The sequence below is a fragment of the Phyllopteryx taeniolatus genome, chromosome 14 (genome assembly GCF_024500385.1).
Source record: "Phyllopteryx taeniolatus isolate TA_2022b chromosome 14, UOR_Ptae_1.2, whole genome shotgun sequence".
Taxonomy (NCBI): domain Eukaryota; kingdom Metazoa; phylum Chordata; class Actinopteri; order Syngnathiformes; family Syngnathidae; genus Phyllopteryx; species Phyllopteryx taeniolatus.
The window spans coordinates 23,385,726-23,408,310 of NC_084515.1; the positions used below are offsets into that span (position 1 = coordinate 23,385,726).

Below are 22,585 nucleotides of genomic sequence, written 5' to 3' on the forward strand. Positions count from 1 at the left end.
GTTATGAGTTTATTTGTGTAAAGAAAAAAATTGTCTTCAGTCAACATGGTATTATTTTTGTGTCTGTTGTCCATGTGTAATCCAATTTTTTTATTATGTATTTACGTCATATTTTGTTATGAGTTTATTATTTGTGTAAAGAAAGAAAATTTGGTTAATTCCAAATTCCAAAATAATGATCTCTGAATTTAATCAACCTTTTTAGAGGAAACATCCAGAGGTCCTGCTGATGGATTTATTCAAAATTAAGGAGGAGACCTAAAGGAATAATCCCTTAAATAAGTGAAAGATTTTAAAGAGTTGATTTTGTGTCTCATAGTCATATTTTGATGTCACACCTAAATGTTTTCAGTCAATAAGGAATTGGCCTCACTGCTTCATTGCATATGTGTAGCATTATTAATGAGAATTCAATACTAGAAAAGAAAGCAAACAACACTTCTGGGGTGGGGCGAAACACGATTTTTTGGAAGACAAATATTGTTGAACTGTATCTGTACAGTTTGTGGACCACAAAAGCCAATTCAGACATCTCAATTATAGTGTTAACTGTCTTTTGAGTAACTTCGAACACTCTTGGACTGGGAGAAAACACTCGTGTGCTCTCCTTTTTCAGAAAAATATGTTCTGCACACCAAAAAGGGCCAATGGTCTGGTTACTGATGTCATTTAAATTTAACAACGAGGGATACACCGATATCACTTTTTATGGGCCAAGTAAGAGTAAAGAAAACCAATTTAATAGGGAAATAAGAAATGAAATTATAATAACAACAACAATGAGGATAAGCGGTCCGGAAAATGGATGAATGCAATATTAATTCCATACTGATTTAAAAGCAAAAAAATAAAATGAGATAAATACTAAAAAAATAAGGGCAGACCTTATTTGTCATCATTTTAGAGGCAATAAAAAAAAGCATAGTTTATCATGATAGTTTTTGGTAAAATATATCATCTTAAAAAACTTTTTATTGTGACAGGCCTACACATGCTCCTTCATAGTAGCCTTTACATGACACTGGCGACGATGAACTTGCATCCGCGACAGGAGTTCATTTCATAATTAAAGTATATGACAAAATGATTTTGTATGGCATTCATGTGTCTCAGAAAAACTCTACAACCCAGGAATTCTGCTAGCAAGCCGACGACTTCAATGAGTCACACGCCTCATTGTGTTACGCGCAAACTAGCCGGGTACGCACGGTGGATGTGTCACAAGTCATTACCAGAGAATCTGCACACCTTGAAAGCTCGGAAGCCAGGCGCGTAAAATACTGACAACGGGAAAATATGGGCCCATCGTGCACAATTCATTAAAAAAAATTAAAATAAAGAGTTTTCAAGCTGTTTGTTTAACGCCACTCCCAGTTGAAGTTTACTGTCAAACTAAAAATAAAACTGAGAATTACATGTTGTGTATTTATATCACGGGTGTCAAACTCGTGGCCCGGAGGCAAGAGCCGGCCCACCACATCATTTTATGTGGCCTGCGAAAGCAAATCAGTGCATCTACTTCATAATTCTCACTAAAATCTGTTCCAAAATTGCAAATGTTCCTCACTTTTAATAAAGTTGAGCGATTAAAAGCATTTTTTTTTTGTAATGAATTGAACAATAGTTGAACAAATAGTTTCCCTTGACTTTGTACTTGGCGGCACGGTGGCCGACTGGTTAGAGCGTCAGCCTCACAGTTCTGAGGACCCAGGTTCAATCCCTGCTCCCGCCTGTGTGGAGTTTGCATGTTCTCCCCGTGCCTGCGTGGGTTTTCTCCGGGCACTCCGGTTTCCTCCCACATCCCAAAAACATGCACATTAATTGAAAACTCTAAATTGCCCGTAAGTGTGAATGTGAGTGCGAATGGTTGTTTGTTTGTATGTGCCCTGCGATTTGCTGGCAACCAGTTCAGGGTGTACCCCGCCTCCTGCCCGATGACAGCTGGGATAGGCTCCAGCACGCCCACGACCCTAGTGAGGAGAAGCGGCTCAGAAAATGGATGGATGGATGACTTTGTACTTCAAAACTCGTTATCCGTCTTTTTTTTTTTTTTTTTTTAAATATGCAATAATATGAAGAGACAATAATACTCTTTTATGGTTTCACAGTATTAATGGCCCGCTAAGGGAAACCATAACTTCAGTGTGGCCCGCAACAGAAATGAGTTTGACACTACTGATTTAAAACAACCAAACAACGTTGCCTTGGAATGCCCCGCAAGCTTAAAGGCTTCTTTATACTCCCGCGGGCGGCAGCCGAGCCCAAGTAGTAATTCACAACGCAAAATTTGCATGCAACGAATGCACATGATATCTCTACACAGACAAATACCACTTCGTCTGTTCTATATGTTCTGGATATCCATTTATATCTATAATAATACCATAAATCCCTCTCTTAGCGCCCTCTGTCATTCCCCAGATTTCTCTCTTCATCTCCATGGAAATTTTCTCACTGACACCACCCTCTTCCCTAATCCCTAATCCCTCCATCTCCTAATGTGCTACAGTGTCCCGTCTGCATCCCTTGCTGCCCTTACCGTTCTACAGTCTCCCTTTCTCTCAACTCCCCAGTCTCCTTTCTAGCTTCAGTATTTCTATTCTTTTTCTGCTTTGTCGCTTTCAATACCTCAAGGCCTCCTTGGGCTGAATGGTTAATGGCACCCTGCTGAGGGGTGGTAAGGAGAAGAAAGAAAACGAACCGTACAAAACAAGCGAGTGAGACAGGGAGGGAGAGAGAGATTTGCATCCTGGTAATATAGTCTTCTTATTCTCTTCCACTTCCACTACCGAGGACACGAGAAGCTGACCTCTCATCGATCCGCGTACATCCAAAACGAGCTCAAGCAAAGTGTTGAAAAAAAAAAGATAAGAAATTAGAACGACAGAGGGATGGAAGTGAAGGACACAGAAGGGAGGGGATAAAAAGTGTCTATTACAAGTGCTCCACAAAGCCTTTGCAGTAAACTGTTGGTCCAATAACAGCACCGGTTTGAAACCAGCATGAAGCATATGCCTTGAAACAAGAACGAGACACAGACAGGGCATCTCATTCCATCAGACAATCTGGCAGGTCTCATCATGTTAACAGAGGCATCAATAATTCAGGCCTTCAGATGGGTGTAGATTTGATCAGCTGTATGTAGAACAAGACATATTAGCAGGAATTTTCCTTTTTAGGTGTATACTTAAGCCTAAAAAGAATAAGCGATAATTGTTCCCTTGCTGTGATTGAACTAGTTTAATGGGTAAGCTTCATAATGATATGTCAAGGTAGTGTTACAGTGCAAGTGCAAGCTGTAAACAGAAGTAATTCTTCCTCTAGTGTTCGTTACAGCCAGTTGAGGGAAATATAAATCATAAACTGTCGGGATCCGGTTCTTGCACTTCAAACGACACGGTGCAAATCACAGTGCGTGTCTGTGGGCCGTGTATGTTGCAGCGATGCCTCTGAGGCAACAAGTTGCGGATCGGAGCCAGATTGGTAGTATTTGTAGCTCAACCACAAGGGCATTTAAAACACAACCCTTGTGGAAAATAGGGAGCAATCCGGCATAGCCACATGCTTTGGTACAGCGTGCTCGATCAGCAATAAACTCGTGGCTCCTGTACACATACACTATAATGATCCAAAATAAGTCTTTGGACGACTATTCTCTGTTGTGGTCACTCAAAAATGAACACATACCCACTAACACACAATTTGTGTCTATTGCTGAAGAAAAACCTGCCTCATAACAGCACATCCTTGCTATCTGGCAGTCTGCCTGCTTATGAGGGATGTTCGTAAGTGATGATGGCCTTTGAAAGCACCGATGCCCCAGGTCCTGTGTGAAAAGTGGACTTTAAAGTGGTCGAAAGAGTTGGAGATGAAACCAAATGAGAGTACACAAATGTAAAAGGTCACAATTTGCCTTTTATTATTTCATATAATAAGAGTCCAGATCTTAAAAGAGACATATTGCACATATTTCACAATTTATAACAGTTACCATCTGTGACATGCTTTTGTCAAAATACCTTAAAGGTCAGATGACAAAGTTGTTATAGGGTCAGATAAAATTCATATTTGCATTGTTTATATGTTATATAACACATGCACGTAACATCCAGCAAGTTGTCAAATATAGTTTAGCTAAAAATTAGCTTTATATTAAGCGTATTGAGCATTCCCCGAACATACCCGACGCTCAAGACACCGGGGCTACCGGAAGTGACAATGCAATTGACAAACACAGGGCGCTACACTCTATACGCAATGGCGAACAACGTGTTGGAATAGGAGGAGGAGAAGGATTTCGATGTACAGGAGTGCCTAACTGAACTCGGCATCGTCAAACCGTACACGTTTGAGCCGATCAGGAGGTCGGAATTTGACAGTGACGACGACGAGCAGCCAAGTAGCAGCTGTGCAACAGAAAAAGAGAGTGGCCACCACTGGCTCGATGTGACGGTATGTCAAAAGCATTTTCCTACTGCCCAGTCCATAGTAACCATAATATAGACGTTATATACAAGGAAATCCTCACCTCTTCGCCGCTGCACAATGTCGGCTGCGAGATTTAGTTCTCTTGCTGGCGGTTGAGGTCCCGATAGCCGTAGGAAAAATAGTTGGCACCGCAGCAGATTTCAGCCTCTGCCTCTGTATCCAATGCTTTCTGCTGAGTCTTTCTCAAAGCATGCCAGTTCAAAGTGATCAGCACAGTTTGGAATGCTTGCTAGGCACCCATACCCAACCACATTTCTTCCCCTTCCGATTGACTTTCCCTATTCACCGGTCACGTATTCCTTTTTCACTTTGAAAGCCCCCCAAAAAAACTCTTGCCACTGCCTGAACCATTTGTACAATCAAATGCCACACAATAAACAATCGTGACATCGCTAAATCCTACGACAACAAATATATAAGGACGGGAACAACAGCATGGAACAATAGCACACAACACCGAATGAACAGGCTGTTTGGCTCGCGTTACGTCACAGTGCCGGATAGAGCCAAAAACCGGAAGGTGCTGGATGCAAAAAGCAGAAGGCGCATTCTGAATCATTTTGATCAATTTAACTGCTGTATGTCTGCTATATAATTACTTCGAAATGGCAGATGTGGTTTGTAAAGGGGATCTTAAGCCATCAAGAAATTTTTTAACATCTTTGTCCTGACCTTTAAGGACCAAATCAGCCCGTTTTCAGTGGGCGGCCTGGTGGTCTCTTGTAGCTGAGCCAGGTCTCACCCCAGCCTATAAAACTGCTGGGCCAATGGAGAGTACGGCTTTCATTACTAGTATGGTCTGGAACGTAGTAAGGAAGTTTCAACGAGACAAACAGCTTCTACTTGCCTACAAAACGCTGGTGTCGGGCCAAATCCTTTTATGTCCAAATTTGATTCATTTCAGATTTTTTTTCACAAATCAATACAATTGGTCAGTCCCAATGTGGGTCTGTTATATTTACACATTTTTCAACAATCTAGTGTTGAAAATGGCTTGCTTTCTTTGATGATACAATGTTAATGGTTCAAAAAGCGTGCCGTTTATTTTTATTTTATTTATTTTTTTTTTGCTTTCCTGAAAAGTGATGGTTTTGGAGATGTGAGGTTTCCGCCTGATCCCAGCGGAAAGCATTTTAACTCGTGGAGGCTGCATGTTATACACTCATCAATTAGTGTACAGATCTGTGCACACTAATTCACAAACTATGTGTGGGTGTAGTTATGTAGTTATGATGTCACAATTCGGCAAAATTCTGAATCACTCACTCACAAACACATTTTCAGGCAGATAACTACATTTACTTGTTTAAATTCACACTTGATGGGTGGGAAGGTCCTCCAGAGACCCAGAAATCTGTACACGATCAATTAAAAAGTCACTTCTCTATAATACTATGTCCCCTTTAAATAAATGGCAAAAAAGCACTGTGGGAGCAAGATAGAATACTAGGACAATAGCAACACTGTCGATAGGCTTAAGATGTGACAAAGTGTACAAGCGGAGGAAAGGGGGCTGAGAAGTGATAAGGGATCGGGTGCGTGGCATGAGGAAATGGCGCGAGTATGAGGGCTAAAGATGAACAGCGAGTGTAAAAAAGGCCAGAAGGATATGGGAAGAAGAGAGGAGGGCACTATAAAAGCGAGGAAACAAACTCGAGAAAGGAAATTAAAATGATTGAGGGATAGAAAATGGAATACTTGGTGTGTACTGGCAGGACTGCAGGGCAACACTTATTTGTCTCCTCATGGGGGAGGAGAAAAGGTCAGCAGTCACACTTCATACTCTCTGCCATGGGCTACCAACATGTAGTATGTTAATCAAGTAAAGCCTAAATCCTAATTACAGCACTGAGGGCTCATATCACACACTGTCAGATGGTAAATATGGATAGTCACAGAGTGACTCCATGCAGAGCATCTTGGATAGAAGAAGCGTGGATACTAACAGAGCAGTGGTAATACACACCATTACACAAGCATATTACAGGGAAAAATAGAGTGTTGACAGAATGGTGCAAACATGCGAGAATGTAACATTCCGCCTGTAGCTTATCTCTGATTTCATTGCTCTGCATTTGTCTTTTTTTTGTCACAGCACAACAATTTAAGCAGAAAGAAAGACCTAGTTTTTCCATTATAGATGTGCAAACCTGCTGATGAAGTTCAGTAGTCCCCCCCTGTTTTGCTGCACCCGCAACTCAGAAAAAAAGAAAAAAAAAAAAAGAAAAAAAAACATTCAGGCCAAGCAATTGTTTTATTTTATGTTGAATATGAGTTGAGCCTTTTTTTTCCCCCCACAAAGATTTAGCTTTTCCATCACTTTGGCAAATGTTAATCCTTGTGTTGTCAGTGCATTAAAAGTTTCCCCATTGTCGTCGGTCGACTCTGTACTTTTTGGCAAATTCCAGTCTGGCTTTTCTATTTTTTTTGTGCTGAGTGGTTTGCATCTTCTGCAGTAGCCTCTGTACTACTGTTAGTGTCAAGTCCTCTGTCAGTAGATTGTGATGCCTTGATTTCTGCATTCTGGAGGAGGTTTGTGATGTCACCAACAATTACTTTTGGGTCTTCTTTACAGGTCTCATGTTGGTTTCATCATCATCTGCTGATGCTGCTGCTTTCTTTCATCTACCCATTTCACTGTTACTTATACATATACATATAGTATACCTGTATATACTAGTGTATCAGTGCTTTCTATCTTAATGACATTCTGAATGGCTGCATTTACTGTCGCAAATATTTGTGCAATGGGTCTGCCTGAGTTTTCATCTTGCCTCAGCTTTACAATTATAGTTTTCCCACCCTTATACCGCACTCTGGTTTTCATGTTGTTCACACCTCTACTGTGGCTGAATGTGCCCCTCACAAGCAAAACCATCCGAAACGCAGTGTATAAATTCAGTGCTATTTATTGTTTGAATCATAATGACAATATTTTATATAAAAGGACACACCTGGGCAACAAAAAAAAAACACCTGTTAGTCACCTGTTTCTTTACTTCTGTTAATGTGAAAATATGACAATGTATGCAATACATTGTCACGCTCAAATTTTTTGGGATTCAAGCAAAAGGGTGCAATCTAAAATGTGTATCATATCCACATGTAAATAATTTCATGCCTCATATTCATCTTTTAATGTCAACTCAACTCAAATATTTTCAGTCTACGCCAAAATTAGAGGCGTTGGTCCCATGTTTTCCATACTTTTGGAGGAGAGTGTATACTACAATTGAACTTAACTACAGAGCTACCAAAATATTTACATTTTTGTCAAGAACATTACCGTGTATTATTTAATAGGATAAAAAGAATTCTGCATTTGTAAAACAGTCATTATTCTATAATCATTATCGTTACAAAATACTAGCTTCAGTATTTGTTATTTTAATCTATTTATTAGGCTTTACACGATCAGGATTTTTGGGGCCGATCACCGATCAGCGAGTTTAAAAAAACGATAACCGATCCGATCACAAGATGGAGGAATGTGTCTATTTAAATGACCTGTTCATTTACTGTATATACTTGTGTACTTAATTGTTCAAAAAATTATATTTACAATAAATAATGTATCTTTGTTCCTCTATTTATGTTTTTCCCCATTTTGTCCTTTTAATACCGTCGGCGCGCTCCACTCTTGTTGTCGTTGCCACGGTAACGAGGTTGAGTTGACAAGATAAAGCCCAATGATCGTAAAAAACGGGAGGCGGTGGTATCGGAATACAAGATTTTATTGCAGTAGTCTGACAGTGCAAATTTGTCTTGTAGTTTGAACCAGGCATTACGTGTTGCCTGTCTCAGACGTGTTCTCTGTCCCACACCGCCAACGTTTTTTTTTTTTTTTTTTTTTTTTTTTTAAATAACTTCATTGGCCGACAGATATTTACAGTACTAAGTCAAAAGACACGCGACAAGGCTAAAAATAAACTAGCTTTTGGATTCAAATATACTGGGCACGCGGCGACGCGGAGTAAATGTCTTTTGCGGAGCCGATCAAGGTCATCATTGATCGGATCAGCAAATTATGACATTAAAGCCGATCAGCATAAAATGCTAAATACCGGCTGATACCGATCAGCCCGATAAAATCGGTGTAAAGTCTTGTATTTATTGCATCAACCTTGTAATGGCGGACGCAGGTGCAGCCTGAATCAAAGTATATGAGGTTTCAAGGTGCCATCGTCAAAAATATCTGCGACTATGGATTAAAAATATGTATTATTTTAAGATACTTTTACAGGTGACATATGCAGTGATGTATTAATTAATTTCCGGCATCAGATGGCTTTCTGTGTCGCTGTGTATTATTTTTTTCTTCAACTATAATATGGAAACTCCATGTGAAAAGGGACATACAGTAAGACTTGACTTAGCAAGACCACAAAGCAGGCAGAAACCGTCATTACATTCAACACCTCCAACTTTTCCTCAAACCACAGCCCTGCAGGAGTGTTATAAGCGGGACCTCCATGGAACCATAGAGCGTAAAGAAGTCTCTAATGCACCCGAATGTGCTCAGCACTGTCAAACGGGGAAAGCCTCTCGCAGTAACGGGTCAATTATTAGTTAAGAACAATGGGACTGCTAGGGATAAAACAGAGTGACTAATCAGGATAAATAAGTGGTGGAAGAGCCAAATCAACAACTGGGGCATCACAACGTATCAGAGATTTCATCCAGACTCTCCCTTAGAACATTTTCAGCTCCTTTTCCTGGAGTGCCCCCACCCTTGTGCTGCATTGCAACCTCCCCTCGAACACCTCCCCCTCTGCCTTTGAAGATGTGCTTTGTTTTCCAAGTTGTCTTTAATCCTCAAATAGGGTGATCTAATAAATGGGAGTAAGAATGTAGGGAGGTTTTGGGGGCACTGAACTGTGTGTGTGTACATCCAGTGATGGAAACATGCATGTTGACGCTCCCCGAACGGATTGCCCTGGGTGGCTCTTGGTTCTGATGCGACACCCTTCTGCCTGTGTCTAGAAATTGTAAGGGGGTGGCTCCACCATGTCGGTATACTGTATATGTGTGTCATAGTGTGACGGCTGGTACAGTCAACACGGACAGACAAGCTGGATATCAATCTCCGGGGGCAGAAAATAAAAATAGAGAACAACAGACATTATACCATAACACAACATACAAATGATGTATTTGTCGAAAATATTAAATAAACGTGGAGACCCAGGTAAAAGCGAGCCTCTTATTTAGGGGGAAGAACCATAATAGACAAGATAAGTAGGCCTATATTTCAGCTTTGATGCTTAAAGAATTAGTTTTCAAGTTTTCAGAATATGACATTCAAAATCAAGTCAAGTGTATTTGTATAGCTCTTAATCCCCTTATCCTTCTTCTACAAATGCATAGTGCTCAAGCCACAGAGAAATTAACAGAGCGTATTCAAATCTTCCTCATATGCACACCATCACACCTCCAAAATGGATCAATTTTTTAGATTAAAAGAAGAATGAATCCCTACATTCCCTTTCCTCCTTGACTGAATCTAGAGCAGCAGTCAAGGCCCATATGGACAGTAACACAAAATCTTGGAACTAATTGAATTGCCTGTAATCGAAGGAGGGACCCAATACTTTTTAGAGGCTGGATTAAAGATAGAGGGATGTAAATGGAGGGAAGGGCACAAGGGAGAAGCAGCGGAGAGTGAGAGGCAACTGGCATGCTGGGGGGAGCAGAACAATCGGGGGGGGCGATGATGAGGAGGAGAGTGATTGAAATGACAGGGAAAAAGGGAGGTCGAGAGGAAACAAAGAGAGGACATGACAAAAATAGTAGGGAGGGGGGGTAATGGAGGCAAAAGGAGGTGTCAGGACAAAAGATAGGGCACAAAAAACAAAAACCTAAACTGAATAATGGATATGATTTATTTCAGCTTGTTTTACCTCCATGACGGAACCACAATTTTGTGATCAGTTGCTAATGTGGCTGACTAAATCATAATTTGTCAAAGCAGATGTGGCCTTGGCCAACAAAGCATCTTGAATGCATCACAGCCCCTCTGGGATGTACTTTCAAACAACACACAGGATTCTTTATAAGAAAGAAAAGTGTGTGACGTAGTGTACAGTGCAATGTCAGGCTTACACATGCACAGACCAAACTCTTGCCTGTGGCATTAAGGCCAACCTGCCACATCTAATAAACTCTGCGGTTGGATTCAGTAGGCCATGACACAGTGTCCACTTTGCTCTGCTTAGGCAGCATCTGCCTTAAGCCCTGATTTTCAACACGTCTGTTTAGTGTGTCACGATGCCTCATCTGTTACTTCTTACGGTTCTTTCAATTTGTCTTAATTAAGCTAGATTGATTTCCGCTTGGTGTCATTCAATGCCATATTCATCAAGTCGCATAACATAAAGACGCCTTCACTTCAGCAATCAATACCTCATTCAGGTGATGTGGTAGGAAACCAGAGAGTAACAGCGATCTGAATGTGACGCTTTATTGGGGCCTCTTACCAGAATCCTGTCTTCCGATTTACCGCTCCTGGTGTCCAGTTTGATAGCTCTCACAAATTTAATGGCCTGTTTGTCCAGCACCTTCCTGATGCTCTCTGGGAGAAGGAGAAAAAGCAGACAGGTATGTATCAATGGATGTTGACCAGTGCATTGATAATACTGGGTTAAAGCCAAAAGGACAAGATAGCTTGTGATGAAGGTCAAAAACACCTATATTTTTAAATCCATCCAAATCCTGACTATTACTAATTCATAAATAAATAGAAGCATCACAAACAACATAGTAATTGAATCAAATAGCAACAATGTTGTGAAAAAAACTGAAATTTACCAAGTTATCTCAGAAATTGAATAAAGCGATAACCTCTGTATGAGTAATTAACTTCTGAGCATCCCAGACAGAGAGAGAGTCGTGATTGGTGCAAATTGTAATGGACATGTTGGTGAAGGAAACAGGGGTGATGAAGAAGTGATGGGCAAGTACGGCATCCATGAAAGGAACTTGGAGGGACAGGTGGTGGTGGACTTTGCAAAAAGGATGGAAATGGCTGTAGTGAGCACTTTCTTCCAGAAGAGGCAGGAACATAGGGTGACCTACAAGAGCGGAGGTAGGAGCACGCAGGTGGATTACATATTGTGCAGACGATGTCATCTGAAGGAGCTTACTGACTGTAAGGTAGTGGTATGGGAGAGTGTGGCTAGACAGCATAGGATGGTGGTGTGTAAAATGACTCTGGTGGTGGGGAAGAAGATTAAGAAGACAAAGGCAGAGCAGAGAACCATGTGGTAGAAGCTGAGAAAGGAAGAGCATTATTCGGCTTTTCGAGGTGAGACAGGCTCTCGGTGAGCAGGAGGACTTTCCAGAAGACTGGACCACTACAGCCAAGGTGATCTGAGAGACAGGCAGGAGAGTACTTGGTCTAGCTTCTTGGTAGGAAAGTGGAGAAGACTTGGTGGTGAAACCTCAAAGTACAGGAAATCATACAAGGAAAGAGGTTAGCTATGTATGCCAGGTTGGACACTAAAGAAGGAAAACAAAATCTATACATGTTGGCCAGACAGAGGGATAGAGATGGGAAAGAAGTGCTGCAGTTTAGGGTGATTAAGGATAGAGATGAAAATGTGTTCACTCGAAAGAGTACCACAGATGCATTATTTGCCTTGAGGATGTTGATGGAAAAGTACAGAAGGAGCTACATTGTGTCTTTGTAGATCTAGAGAAAGCCTATGACAGAGTACCCAGAGAGGAACTGTGGTACTGCATGCGGAAGTCTGGAGCAGAGAAGTATATTAGAATAGTACAGGACATGTATGAGGGCAGCAGAACAGTAGTGAGGTGTGCTGTAGGTGTGACAGACGACAAATTTAAGGTGGCGGTGCGACTGCATCAGGGATCAGCCCTGAGCTCCTTCCTGTTTGCAGTGGTGATGGATAGGCTTACAGATGAGGTTAGACGGGACACCCCGCGGACCATGATGTTTGCAGATGACATTGTGATCTGCAGTGAAAGCAGGGAGCAGGTGGAGGAACAGTGAGAAAATGGAGGCATGCACTGGAAAGCAGAGGAATGAAGATTACCCGAAGTAAGACAGAATATATGTGCATGAATGAGAGGGGTGGAGGGGGAAGAGTGAGGCTACAGGGAGAAGAGATAGCAAAGGTGGAGGACTTAAATACTTGGGGTCAACAGTCCAGAGCAATGGTGAGTGTGGTAAGGAAGTGACGAAACGGGTCCAAGCAAGTTGGAACGGGTGGAGGAAGGTGTCAGGTGTGTTATGTGACAGAAGAATCCCTGCTAGGACGAAGGGCAAAGTTTATAAAACAGTGGTGAGGCCACCCATGATGTACTCATTTGAGACAACGGCACTGAAGAGACAACAGGAAGCAGAGCTGGAAGTGGCGGAAATGAAGATGTTGAGGTTCACTCTCGGAGTGACCAGGTTGGATAAAATTAGAAATGAGCTCATCAGAAGGACAGCCAAGGTTCGATGTTTTGGAGACAAAGTTAGAGAGGGCAGACTTCAATGGTTTGGACACATCCAGACGAGAAAGAGCGAGTATATTGGTAGAAGGATGATGAGAATGGAGTTGCCACGCAAGAGACTGATTATCATAAATCAATTTAAAAGACTCCTGCTACAGTGTAAATCTGAAAACTGAGCATTTAGAATTTGATATATAGTGGAATTAATTGTGTATTGAAGAAATTGAGGCATAATTGACTAGTCTGCTTGGTTGCAACCACCAGAAGCATGGCTGATTTAGTTTCAACTGTTAGCAGAGGGCACATTTATACATACACCTGTTATGGTTTAATGGCTGGCATTATTCTGCTCAATACACTCTCGTCTCGTAGACACACGAGTTCAAAATATTTAGAGAGAGACTCTCCCATTCCATTTAAAAACATTTCAAAATTAAACCTGAGTTTCCATGTCGTCGATCAAGAGAATGTCCATCAACATTTTGACAGCAGTAATTCATGTTTACTCAAGTCAAGGCCAGGCCCTTATTATCCATCCATCCAATCTCTGTGCTGCTTATCCTCACTTGGGTCATGGGTGTGCTATAGCCTATCCCAGCTGACTTTTTGGTAAGAGGGGGGGGTACACCTCGAACTGTTCACCAGCCAGACTAACAAACATTCATAGTCTTCAATTAACCTACATCCACTATGCATGGTTTTGGAATGTGTGAGGAAACCAGACTACCTGGAGAAAACCCACACAGGCACGGAGAGAAATTGCAAGACCAGATTTGAACCCACAACCTCTGAAGTGTTAGGTGGATGTGCTTAACCACTCGTCCACCATGCCACCACTCCTGATCATGGTAACTAAAATTATATACCTTTGCAAGAAATCAAAAGACTATGTCAGCTGGCATGTGCCTCTAGTCGCAGGAAGTGAGTATTTTTTTGGGAACATTTGTTGTTTGTCAACCATCAGGAATGTCTTCAGCAGAAAATTGATGACATGGAACACTGATGGCTTTTATGGAACTCCATCAAGGTTTCAATTTACGGGTTTCCGTAAATGTGTCATCAAAATTACGCCACTTTACAGTGTTGCTTAAGAAGAGCGCACTTATTATTATTGTATTTAGGATTTTATATTTTAGAAATTGGCATTATGAAAGTTCCATGAAAATGACAATTTTAATGGTCATGACATCGCTCTAAGTTTAGAGGCGCATAGTGTTGGATGACTGCTGCGATGCGAAGTTGATTAAGTCACAGAAATTAGTGGAGCTCCAAAGACAGAACTGGAAGGATGAGCCAACACACACTGTTAACACACGGAGAACCTCTAAACAAGGACTCATGCAGTATAAGGGCTATTTTTAGTCTCAGAGCCTAATAGAAACAAACTGGCTCACTCCAATGAAACCTGGAAAGATCTGGGGCTCTGAGCCTGAAGAACTGGAATGGACACATCTATTTCTCTGTCCTCCACCCTATAGCTTAGCTATACCAACAGCAAATACACATATATATTTCAAAGATGCAATGCAATGCAAGTCTGCACATCCGGCAGAGGTCACATGTAAGTGTACTCAAGTGGCCAGGCTAATGGAAATGTGGAGAGGCCTGCTGTGTGAAGATGCTTTTCTGCATCCTCTCTGTAAATAGAGTCATAACTTGCATTTTCCTGCAACAAACAAGAAGTTTGCTCGCATACTTGAGAAAGAATGGGGCAAGGAACGGCGCAGGGTTGTGGATAAGGGCTGTGCCCGAATTAGTGGTGACTCAAATTGGCACTCAAGTCCGCCGAAGAAAATGAATGCTAAATCAGAATTGTCTGATGCCAATCACAACAAATAAAAGAATAACATACGGTTTACTTTATTCTGACAAGAGCTGCAATGAATTTACTTTAAAAAAATATGTTGAGCCTTTGTTTATGACCGACACCCTTTAAACTTACTGCACATAGATTCTGAACATGTACACATGGTAGCTCCCACGAGATCTCTGCATAAAGTTTAAAAAAAAAAAAAACAATGGAAACCTCCGCGGAAGGAGGCGTCCGATAGCCGAGCCTGAGGAGCTGCACAGATTCACGGCATTGCCACAACCGAAGCCGAAAAGGAGCGATCGCCTGGTTGAACTGCGACCACGGCAGAAAGAATGAGAGAAAGTTTATGCAGCACTGCGTGGCAGCTAGCCAGCCAGCTCAGTAGGCCTTGCTTCGCTAGCCTTGGCTAGGTAGACCGCCAGCTAGCTAGAAATCACCTGGTCCAAGGGTGCGAAAATTTACAGCACCGACATGCAAAAAACAAGGCGAGGGATCCTGGTTAAAGTAATGCCTGGATCAGACTGCAAGACAAATTTAGTCTTTGACGATTGCACTATGTTAGACTACTGCCATAAAATCTTGCCAGTGACTGTCTGGCATTGTATTCCAACACCACAGAAACAAACTCGCACTGGAGAGGATGTTTTGGGCCGTCCATTCAAGAAGGGCTTGAGGTATGTTCATGTACTTTTAATATGATATGGCTCGCAAGCAGGCAACAAAACGTCATGTAGCCTGGCAAGCTAGTGGCGACACTAACGTTTGTAGGTAAACATGCCAACGTTCTGTCGAATCATGCGCAAAAGCTTCGGTAAACATTGGTTCGTGCGAGTGAATAAATGTTGACAAGGGCGACAAAGTATGTTGACGACAGAAAGCACGGGAGGTGATGCACCGGTCACAATACGCAATCCTATTGGTCGACGTTAAGGTGCGCTGTCGGGGAACTGATATGTCACACTACACGGAAGATATGCAAGTAAATCAAACATGCTAGACTTTTCATTTTAGTGTCGTAGGGCCAACTCGTTGGTCGTGGATTATGTCACGCTACAAGGCGTTTTGTCGTTCGCGACAAAATATGTCGGCCCCGATCTGGGAAATCGGCTGCAATAGCTAATCGGGGCTAAAATCCTGTCGTCTGATCTGGGCATTAGCCTTTTTAAACTAAAATGAAAAAAAAATTCCGGAGGGAGACGTGGCAATTTGGAGTTTTCATTTGTTGGTTATTTCATTTGTTGGACTATTATTTCAGAATAGGGGCTAGAAGGAGTAACGATTTGATCCGTAAGCCATTTTACTGTCAATGCAAATAGCGAACGAGGAGCCAAAGTGTGGATCAACCAAAGACAGAGCGTTCCTGACACTAAGCTGGGTAAACCCAAACACTTAAACCTTTTAACATAGTTTGCACCCCCTTTGTTGAACTCAGATACTCCCAAAGAACAGCAGTGGAGAAAAGATGGAGCGGCTGTTCCACTTTCCCCACCCCCCCACCCCCACTCCCACTCATATCCAAACAGCCTTTTTGGCTCTTCCATCGGCCTGCTCACTGTGATGAGGAGGCCATCATTATTTTGCCAGCATTGGCTGGGATCTGGCAGGTGTGTTAATGACTTTATGCAGCATGGCCAGACAGAAGGGGCTTTGACCAGGATGAGCTGGTTAACAGCAAGATTAAAGTAGGCGACGCCGTCAGGATCATTAGCAGTGAGGGACGTCCTTCTCGCGTAACACCTCAGCATCCAAGCATGTTGTTTTGCGCCCTGTCAATCACTGCCCAGGAGGCTCACACCAACTTCCGCCACAAAGCGAATAAAGACGTGAAGTCTTCACAAAATGTGTGTGTGTGTGTGTGTGTGAGAGAGAGTGAGTGCCTGCCACACAAGACACGCGCAATAAATCTTACTCGCTGCGGAATCGATCCAAAAGTGGATCAAATCGATACAGATGACAACCTTCACAGACTCGGCGGCCATTAACTCCGCTTTTTTGCCTTCAGCGGGGACATTGACTGCGCTTGCCTGCGGCCGTAACTCAGAACTAAAGAAGAGAAGACACAAAACTCCAAAACACTCGTCAGTCTTCACTTCCCACGCCAGGTGCGGCGTTTTGGTTCGGAGGTGAAAACATCACGCAGAAGCCCGGAAGAGGGTCATTTTTAGCTCACCTGTCATTTCCCTGCTGACACTGGCGAAGCCCGATGCCGTGGTGTCTTTGGAGGCCATGGCCACGCGCTCCTGGCTGCGTGGGCTTGCTCCGCCAAACGTCCCAAACGCCCTCAAACGTGCTTCCTGCTGTCCACTTTGCGCCACCGCGAGCTGTGAAGCCAAGACGACGCGGTGCCGCGCTGTTCGCAGGCGCACTGGTGGCAGCGCTTGGGACGCTTCTATGTGGGGGCGAGAGAGAGAGAGAGAGAGAGAGAGAGAGAGAGCGAGAGAGAGAGAGAGAGAGAGAGAGCGGTGGGGTTGGTGGTGGTGTTGGTGGGGGGCAATCAGAATAGAATGATTCATCAGATGCTCCCAGATTCATAGATCAGCATGGATGTAACTCTGTTTCGAAAGACGTGTGACCTCCGGATGTATCTGTTCAACATGTTTAAGCATGAAGGGATCATTTTAGTCCCCCCCCCCAAAAAAAAAAAAATAATAATAATAAATTAATTAATAATAATTTTTTTAAAAAGCAGGGTTGTTTGAGGCTTATTTTTTACATCATGGTTAGTTTAAGCTTAATGGCGCACACAGATTTTTAGCACCTTAGCCGAAAATTGAAGCATGTTTTTAGTGCTTTTATTGCGTGTGGTGTCCCAATTTGCCGATTTGGAACGTTATTAATCGGTGAATCGACTTATTTGCATTTTTTTTTTTTTTTTTTTTTGTGCTCTCTCAAACGCCCTAAAATGCCACAAGATGGCACCAAAGCTATGTCTAACAGACATGATGGTGCCAAAACCCTGTCTCGGAACTATACTGAAGGTTAAAGTCACACAGGCCGCTAATTAATTGGTTGCCAGCCAATCACAGGGCACCTATAAACAAACAACCATTCACACTCACATGCCTACATATGGGGAATTTAGAGTCTTCAATTAACCTAGCATGCATGTTTTTGGGATGTGGGAGGAAACCGGAGTACCCGGAGAAAACCCACAAAGGCACGTAGAGAACATGCAAACTCCACACAGGCGAGGCCCGATTTGAACCCGGGTCCTCAGAACTGTGAGGCGGATGTGCTAAACAGACATACACCGTGCCGCCGGAATATTTTTCCAAACAATATTTTTTAAAATGACAATCTGTCAAAATGCAAATTCTCATTGGAATGTCTGTTTCAGCCTGAGTACAATGCACCAAGAAATAAAAACATTGGATGATGGGTACCGGAAAAAATGTTATTTTTTTGTGCCGGAAATAATGGACTTTTTGTGGAATGTTTTTGTCTGATATTACCTTCCTTAGATATGCTTGATAGCATCTAAATGGGCAGGAGAACGACAAAAGTGATAGTGGATTGTTAAAAATGTTTTTATTAATCTAACAGTCAACATGAGTATGTTGCGTAGTGGGTTATGTAATGACAGAGTAAATGTAGGTCAAAAGAAATTCATCATCTGGCAGCAACCAGGGTGCCTTTATTTAAAGCCCATATAGTGTTGCTATATGAATAAAAAAAAAAAAAAAAAAAAAAAAAGATTTCCCCCACACATTCACTGTGCCTAACCCGGAAATGTGTGCGCAACTGCCTCAGAAAAATCATGAAGCAGGGAGTTTTGCTGAGACTTGTGAATGTCATACAAATCCATTTGGAAAATATAGCACACTTTAAATATGAAAATACCTTCCATAGACGATGTGTCGTCGCCAGTGAGACATGCTCACCACTCGATGGTACACTATACATGCAGAGGATGTTGTTTTTTTGTGTTTTTTTTTTTTATTCTGTATGAAATAAATCCAATCAAATTTAATAAATAAAATGTAATTTCAAATAAATCCAATGTAATTTAATACTGTGTTAATGACTGAACGCATGTTTGGAGGTCCATCAATAGAAAAGTGGGTGTGCCTGCTGTTCTATATCAGTGGTGCCTTGCAACCTTTCTTGTACCACAGACCACAGTTTGGAGAGGGAGCTCACGGGAGGAGAGCCAAACCATCTGACCCACCTTTTATACAGGCGTAGGGGAGCGAGGAAGATCCGTCAACCGCTTGTTTCTTTTGGCCGAACGAGTGAGGGCTGCCCTGACGTCCTTCCAAATCGTTTCGACCCGTCATAGGTGCTCCCTCACCGAAGCCACTGGGTGCTCCTGTTCATTAAACAGAGGGATTTGGAAACTAGAGCATGCCATGAATGGAGATATACCTGTAGTGGCGCTGATGAGGGAGTTTTGGGCATATTCAACTCACGGGAGAAAGGTGCTCCAGGAGGCAGCATTGCGTGCGGCAACGCAGCAAAGAGCATACTCCAGATTTTGATTCGCCCGCTCCGTCTGGCCGTTGGATTGTGGATGGTAGCCAGAAGACAGACTGGTTGCTGCGCCCACCACCTTACAGAACTCCTTCCAGTCTTGGAGGAGAACTGAGGACCTCGGTCCGAGACAATGTCTATGGGGATGCCGTGAAGTTTGAACACGTGAAGGACGAGAAGGTTAGCAGTCTCGAAAGCAGAGGGTAATTTGGGAAGGGGTACTTGGTGGACACACTTGGAGAAACGATCTACGAAGGTAAGAATGACGGGGGTACCGTCAGAAGGGGGTAGGCCGGAAACGAAGTCCAAGGCAATGTGGGACCAGGGGCGGCTCAGGATGGGTAAGGGGCGCAGCAGACCAGCTGATGGTTGATACGAAGTCTTTCCTCGGGCACAGATGGAGCAGGCTAGGATGAACTCTCGGGTGTCTTTTGCCAGGGTGAGCCACCAGAAATGTTGTTGGATGAATTGGATGGTATGGGGGACTCTGAGATGACAGGTGAGTTTTGAGTTATGAGCCCACTGAAGTACTTCCGAGTGAGCAGAATTGGGCACGAAGAGCCGGTCTGGAGGTCCGGTCTTGGGATAAGTTTGGGTTCTCTGAGCCTTTTTAACCACCTGTTCAATCTCCCAGGTGGCAGCCCCAACAAAGCAGGAGGGGGGAAGGATAGGGTCCAGTTCAACTGAGCTGGAGGGGGGTGAATAAAGGCGAGAGAGGGCGTCAGGCACGGTAGGTTGTTTGAAGACTCTAAATTGCCCGTAGGTGCTAATGTGAATGATTGTTTATCTATATGTGCCCTGCGATTGGCTGGCGACCAGTTCAGGGCGTACCCCACCTCTCGCCCAAAAGTCAGCTGGGTTAGGCTCCCTACTGAGGATAAGCGGTACGGAAATTGGATGGATGGAGGTTAATGCTGATGATGGCAATGATGTATGATTCAGCCACTCATCTGACTGACTGCCACTTGTCAATGTCGTGCAGTTTCAATGACGCCACATTTTCAACCTGACAGTGTCGCGCAATCGCTTCATTCTATGCACTTGCAGACAAAGATGACTGGGCGGCTTGTGTGCCCTCCATGTGGAGGCCCAGCTGTGTCATGGTATTTTTTCCAAGTTTGTCCTTTGAGGGTTCCCAGAGCAAAAGAGCAGTGCAATGTGTGCTATAAGCTTGCATACATGATTCGATATGTGTTAGACACCTTTGTGTCTGTGTCTCACTGACACTTGACAGGGATGAACAAAAGCAATGGGGGTGGGGGCATTATGCAAGCATGCAAGCATGCAATGGGGGCATTATGCAAGCATGCAAGAACAATGCTTTGGGGTATTAATGGAGAAAAGGGCCGAGAAGGCAAGAATAAGAGGTATGTCGTCTGGGGAACTGGAGCCACCTCCGGGTTCCAGGGGGTTAAAAACTTCAGCAATGTTCAAATATGCACTTGAAAGGATGAAACATTACTTATTCATAAGTGCAGCATTTCACAGATGGGAACTGCGATACTCAATAGGCCCTCGATTACATGTCTGTCTGCATGCTATCTGTGAATGAATATGTTTATGTACATTAAAACCAGAGATGAATGTTTTTACTGAAGTGCTCTCTCTCTCTCTGTAAGCAATTTGTTAAAAGCAGAACAGTGTCTTAAAAACATAAGTGTTCATTTTTCCTCTGCTAACCACAGTTGTTTGGTGGAAAACAACCATGCACGGCAACATGATATCTGCAATAACACAAGAAAAAGGGTAACACACACCCCAATTCCGATTAGTAACATTAAAATAAGCTTTTGTAAAACTTTTACATTTTGGAATACTGGCATAAATGTAGACACAATTATTGTACATCCCTATGGTTGTACATGATATCCTAACTAGGCCTTTGTCAAATCCACTAGGAGAAGAAAGGCCATGACTAAGCCTGAGGATACAAACAGGCGGCGGTATGTGGTGGTCCCTGACATGGCTGGTTTTTCAGAGAAGCTCAGAGGGATTTTCTCAAAACACAACATACCAAGCGGCACGGTGGACGACTTGGTTTCTCACAGTTCGGAGGACCAGGGTTCAAATCCTACCTCTGCCTGTGTGGAGTTTGCATGTTCTCCCCGTGCCTGCGTGGGTGCTCTCCGTACAGAAAATAGATGGATGGATGGACAACATACCAATGCATTTCAAACCCAACAATATTGTTTATGCAGTGCAGTATAGTGAGGAGTGCAATGACCTCTACATTGGAGAAAGAAAGAACGCACGACACAACATGCGAGAGCAGTTTCTTTGGGTCCAGAGTCAATGTTTTTTTCAAAACGAGAACACATTCCTTTGAGGACAACACTGTCCAAATTCTTGATAAGTAGAACCGCTGGTTTGAAAAAAGGTGTGAAAGAAGCTATGTATGTCAAACTGGAAAGGTTCTCTCTCAACTGAGGAGGTATGTTTGGCCCGTCACCTATTGTGTCTGCTTACAACAATGTCCTGACATCTCTCCCCCAAAGATTGTCTCATTCCGCGGGAAGGGTGGCACCTCACCAGCAGTTTTACAAGACTGTGGATCACCATGTCCTGGATGATTGAGGAGGTGCAGAGATACATCTCAATGCTCATTTTGCAGACTGCTTCACAGCAGAGCTGATAGACACTGCCCTCTTCTGGGTCAATGGTGCAAGAGCTCTTTCTATTAGCCGAGCTAGATTACTCAATGTAAAAAAAATAAATACATAAATTAAAAAAAGAGAGTGATCTGTAATTTCAGCACCTTGAACACATTCAATCTGTCAACCGGAGAAAACAATCACAAATTGACAAATTAAAATGTTACCATAGAGAAAAAAATAGCAAGCAGACACCCACACACACAAATCTCTCGTCTTTCGAAACAGAGTTACATCCATGCTGATCTATGGATCTGGGAGCATCTGATGAATCATTCTATTCTGATTGCCCCCCACCAACACCACCACCAACCCCACCACTCTCTCTCTCTCTCTCTCTCTCTCTCTCTCTCTCTCTCTCTCTCTCTCTCTCTCTCTCTCTATATATATATATATATGTGTGTGTGTGTGTGTGTGTGTGTGTGTGTGTGTGTGCGTGTGTGTGTGTATACACACGCACAAGAAAGACCAAGACAAGACGGATTGTGACAAATATTTGCTCCAGAGTCAAACCCAAAATCAAAAGATGAACCAAAACAGATCGTGACAGATCATGCTTTAGTAAATGAAACATCATGGGTCAGTCTACCAATGGAATGGACTGTATGGAATACTGGATAATGACATATTATATGTATATATAAGATATGTGTTGTGCAGTAATTTTACCTAAAATAAAAGCTTAGGTGGTACATGGATGATG

The 22,585-nt window shown here is 42.8% G+C and overlaps 1 protein-coding gene across 11 annotated transcripts in view; it reads right to left on the reverse strand.

Moving 5' to 3' along the window:
* carmil3 (capping protein regulator and myosin 1 linker 3) overlaps positions 1-17,155 on the reverse strand; it is a 90,783-nt gene extending 73,628 nt beyond the window's left edge. For 10 of the 11 annotated variants that reach the window (XR_009791813.1, XR_009791812.1, XM_061797788.1 and 7 more), the window contains exons 1-2: positions 16,932-17,155; positions 10,965-11,059 (exon numbers count right to left, since the gene is read on the reverse strand). Coding sequence is in view for 8 of the 11 variants with exons in the window: in XM_061797788.1 (XP_061653772.1) it covers positions 10,965-11,059; positions 16,932-16,989 (153 nt within the window). In the remaining 3 variants the exon portion in view is untranslated. The remainder of the gene's footprint in view (positions 1-10,964; positions 11,060-16,931) is intronic. The other variant, XM_061797792.1, reaches the window with a different exon arrangement.
* Between the last annotated feature and the right edge of the window lie 5,430 nt (positions 17,156-22,585).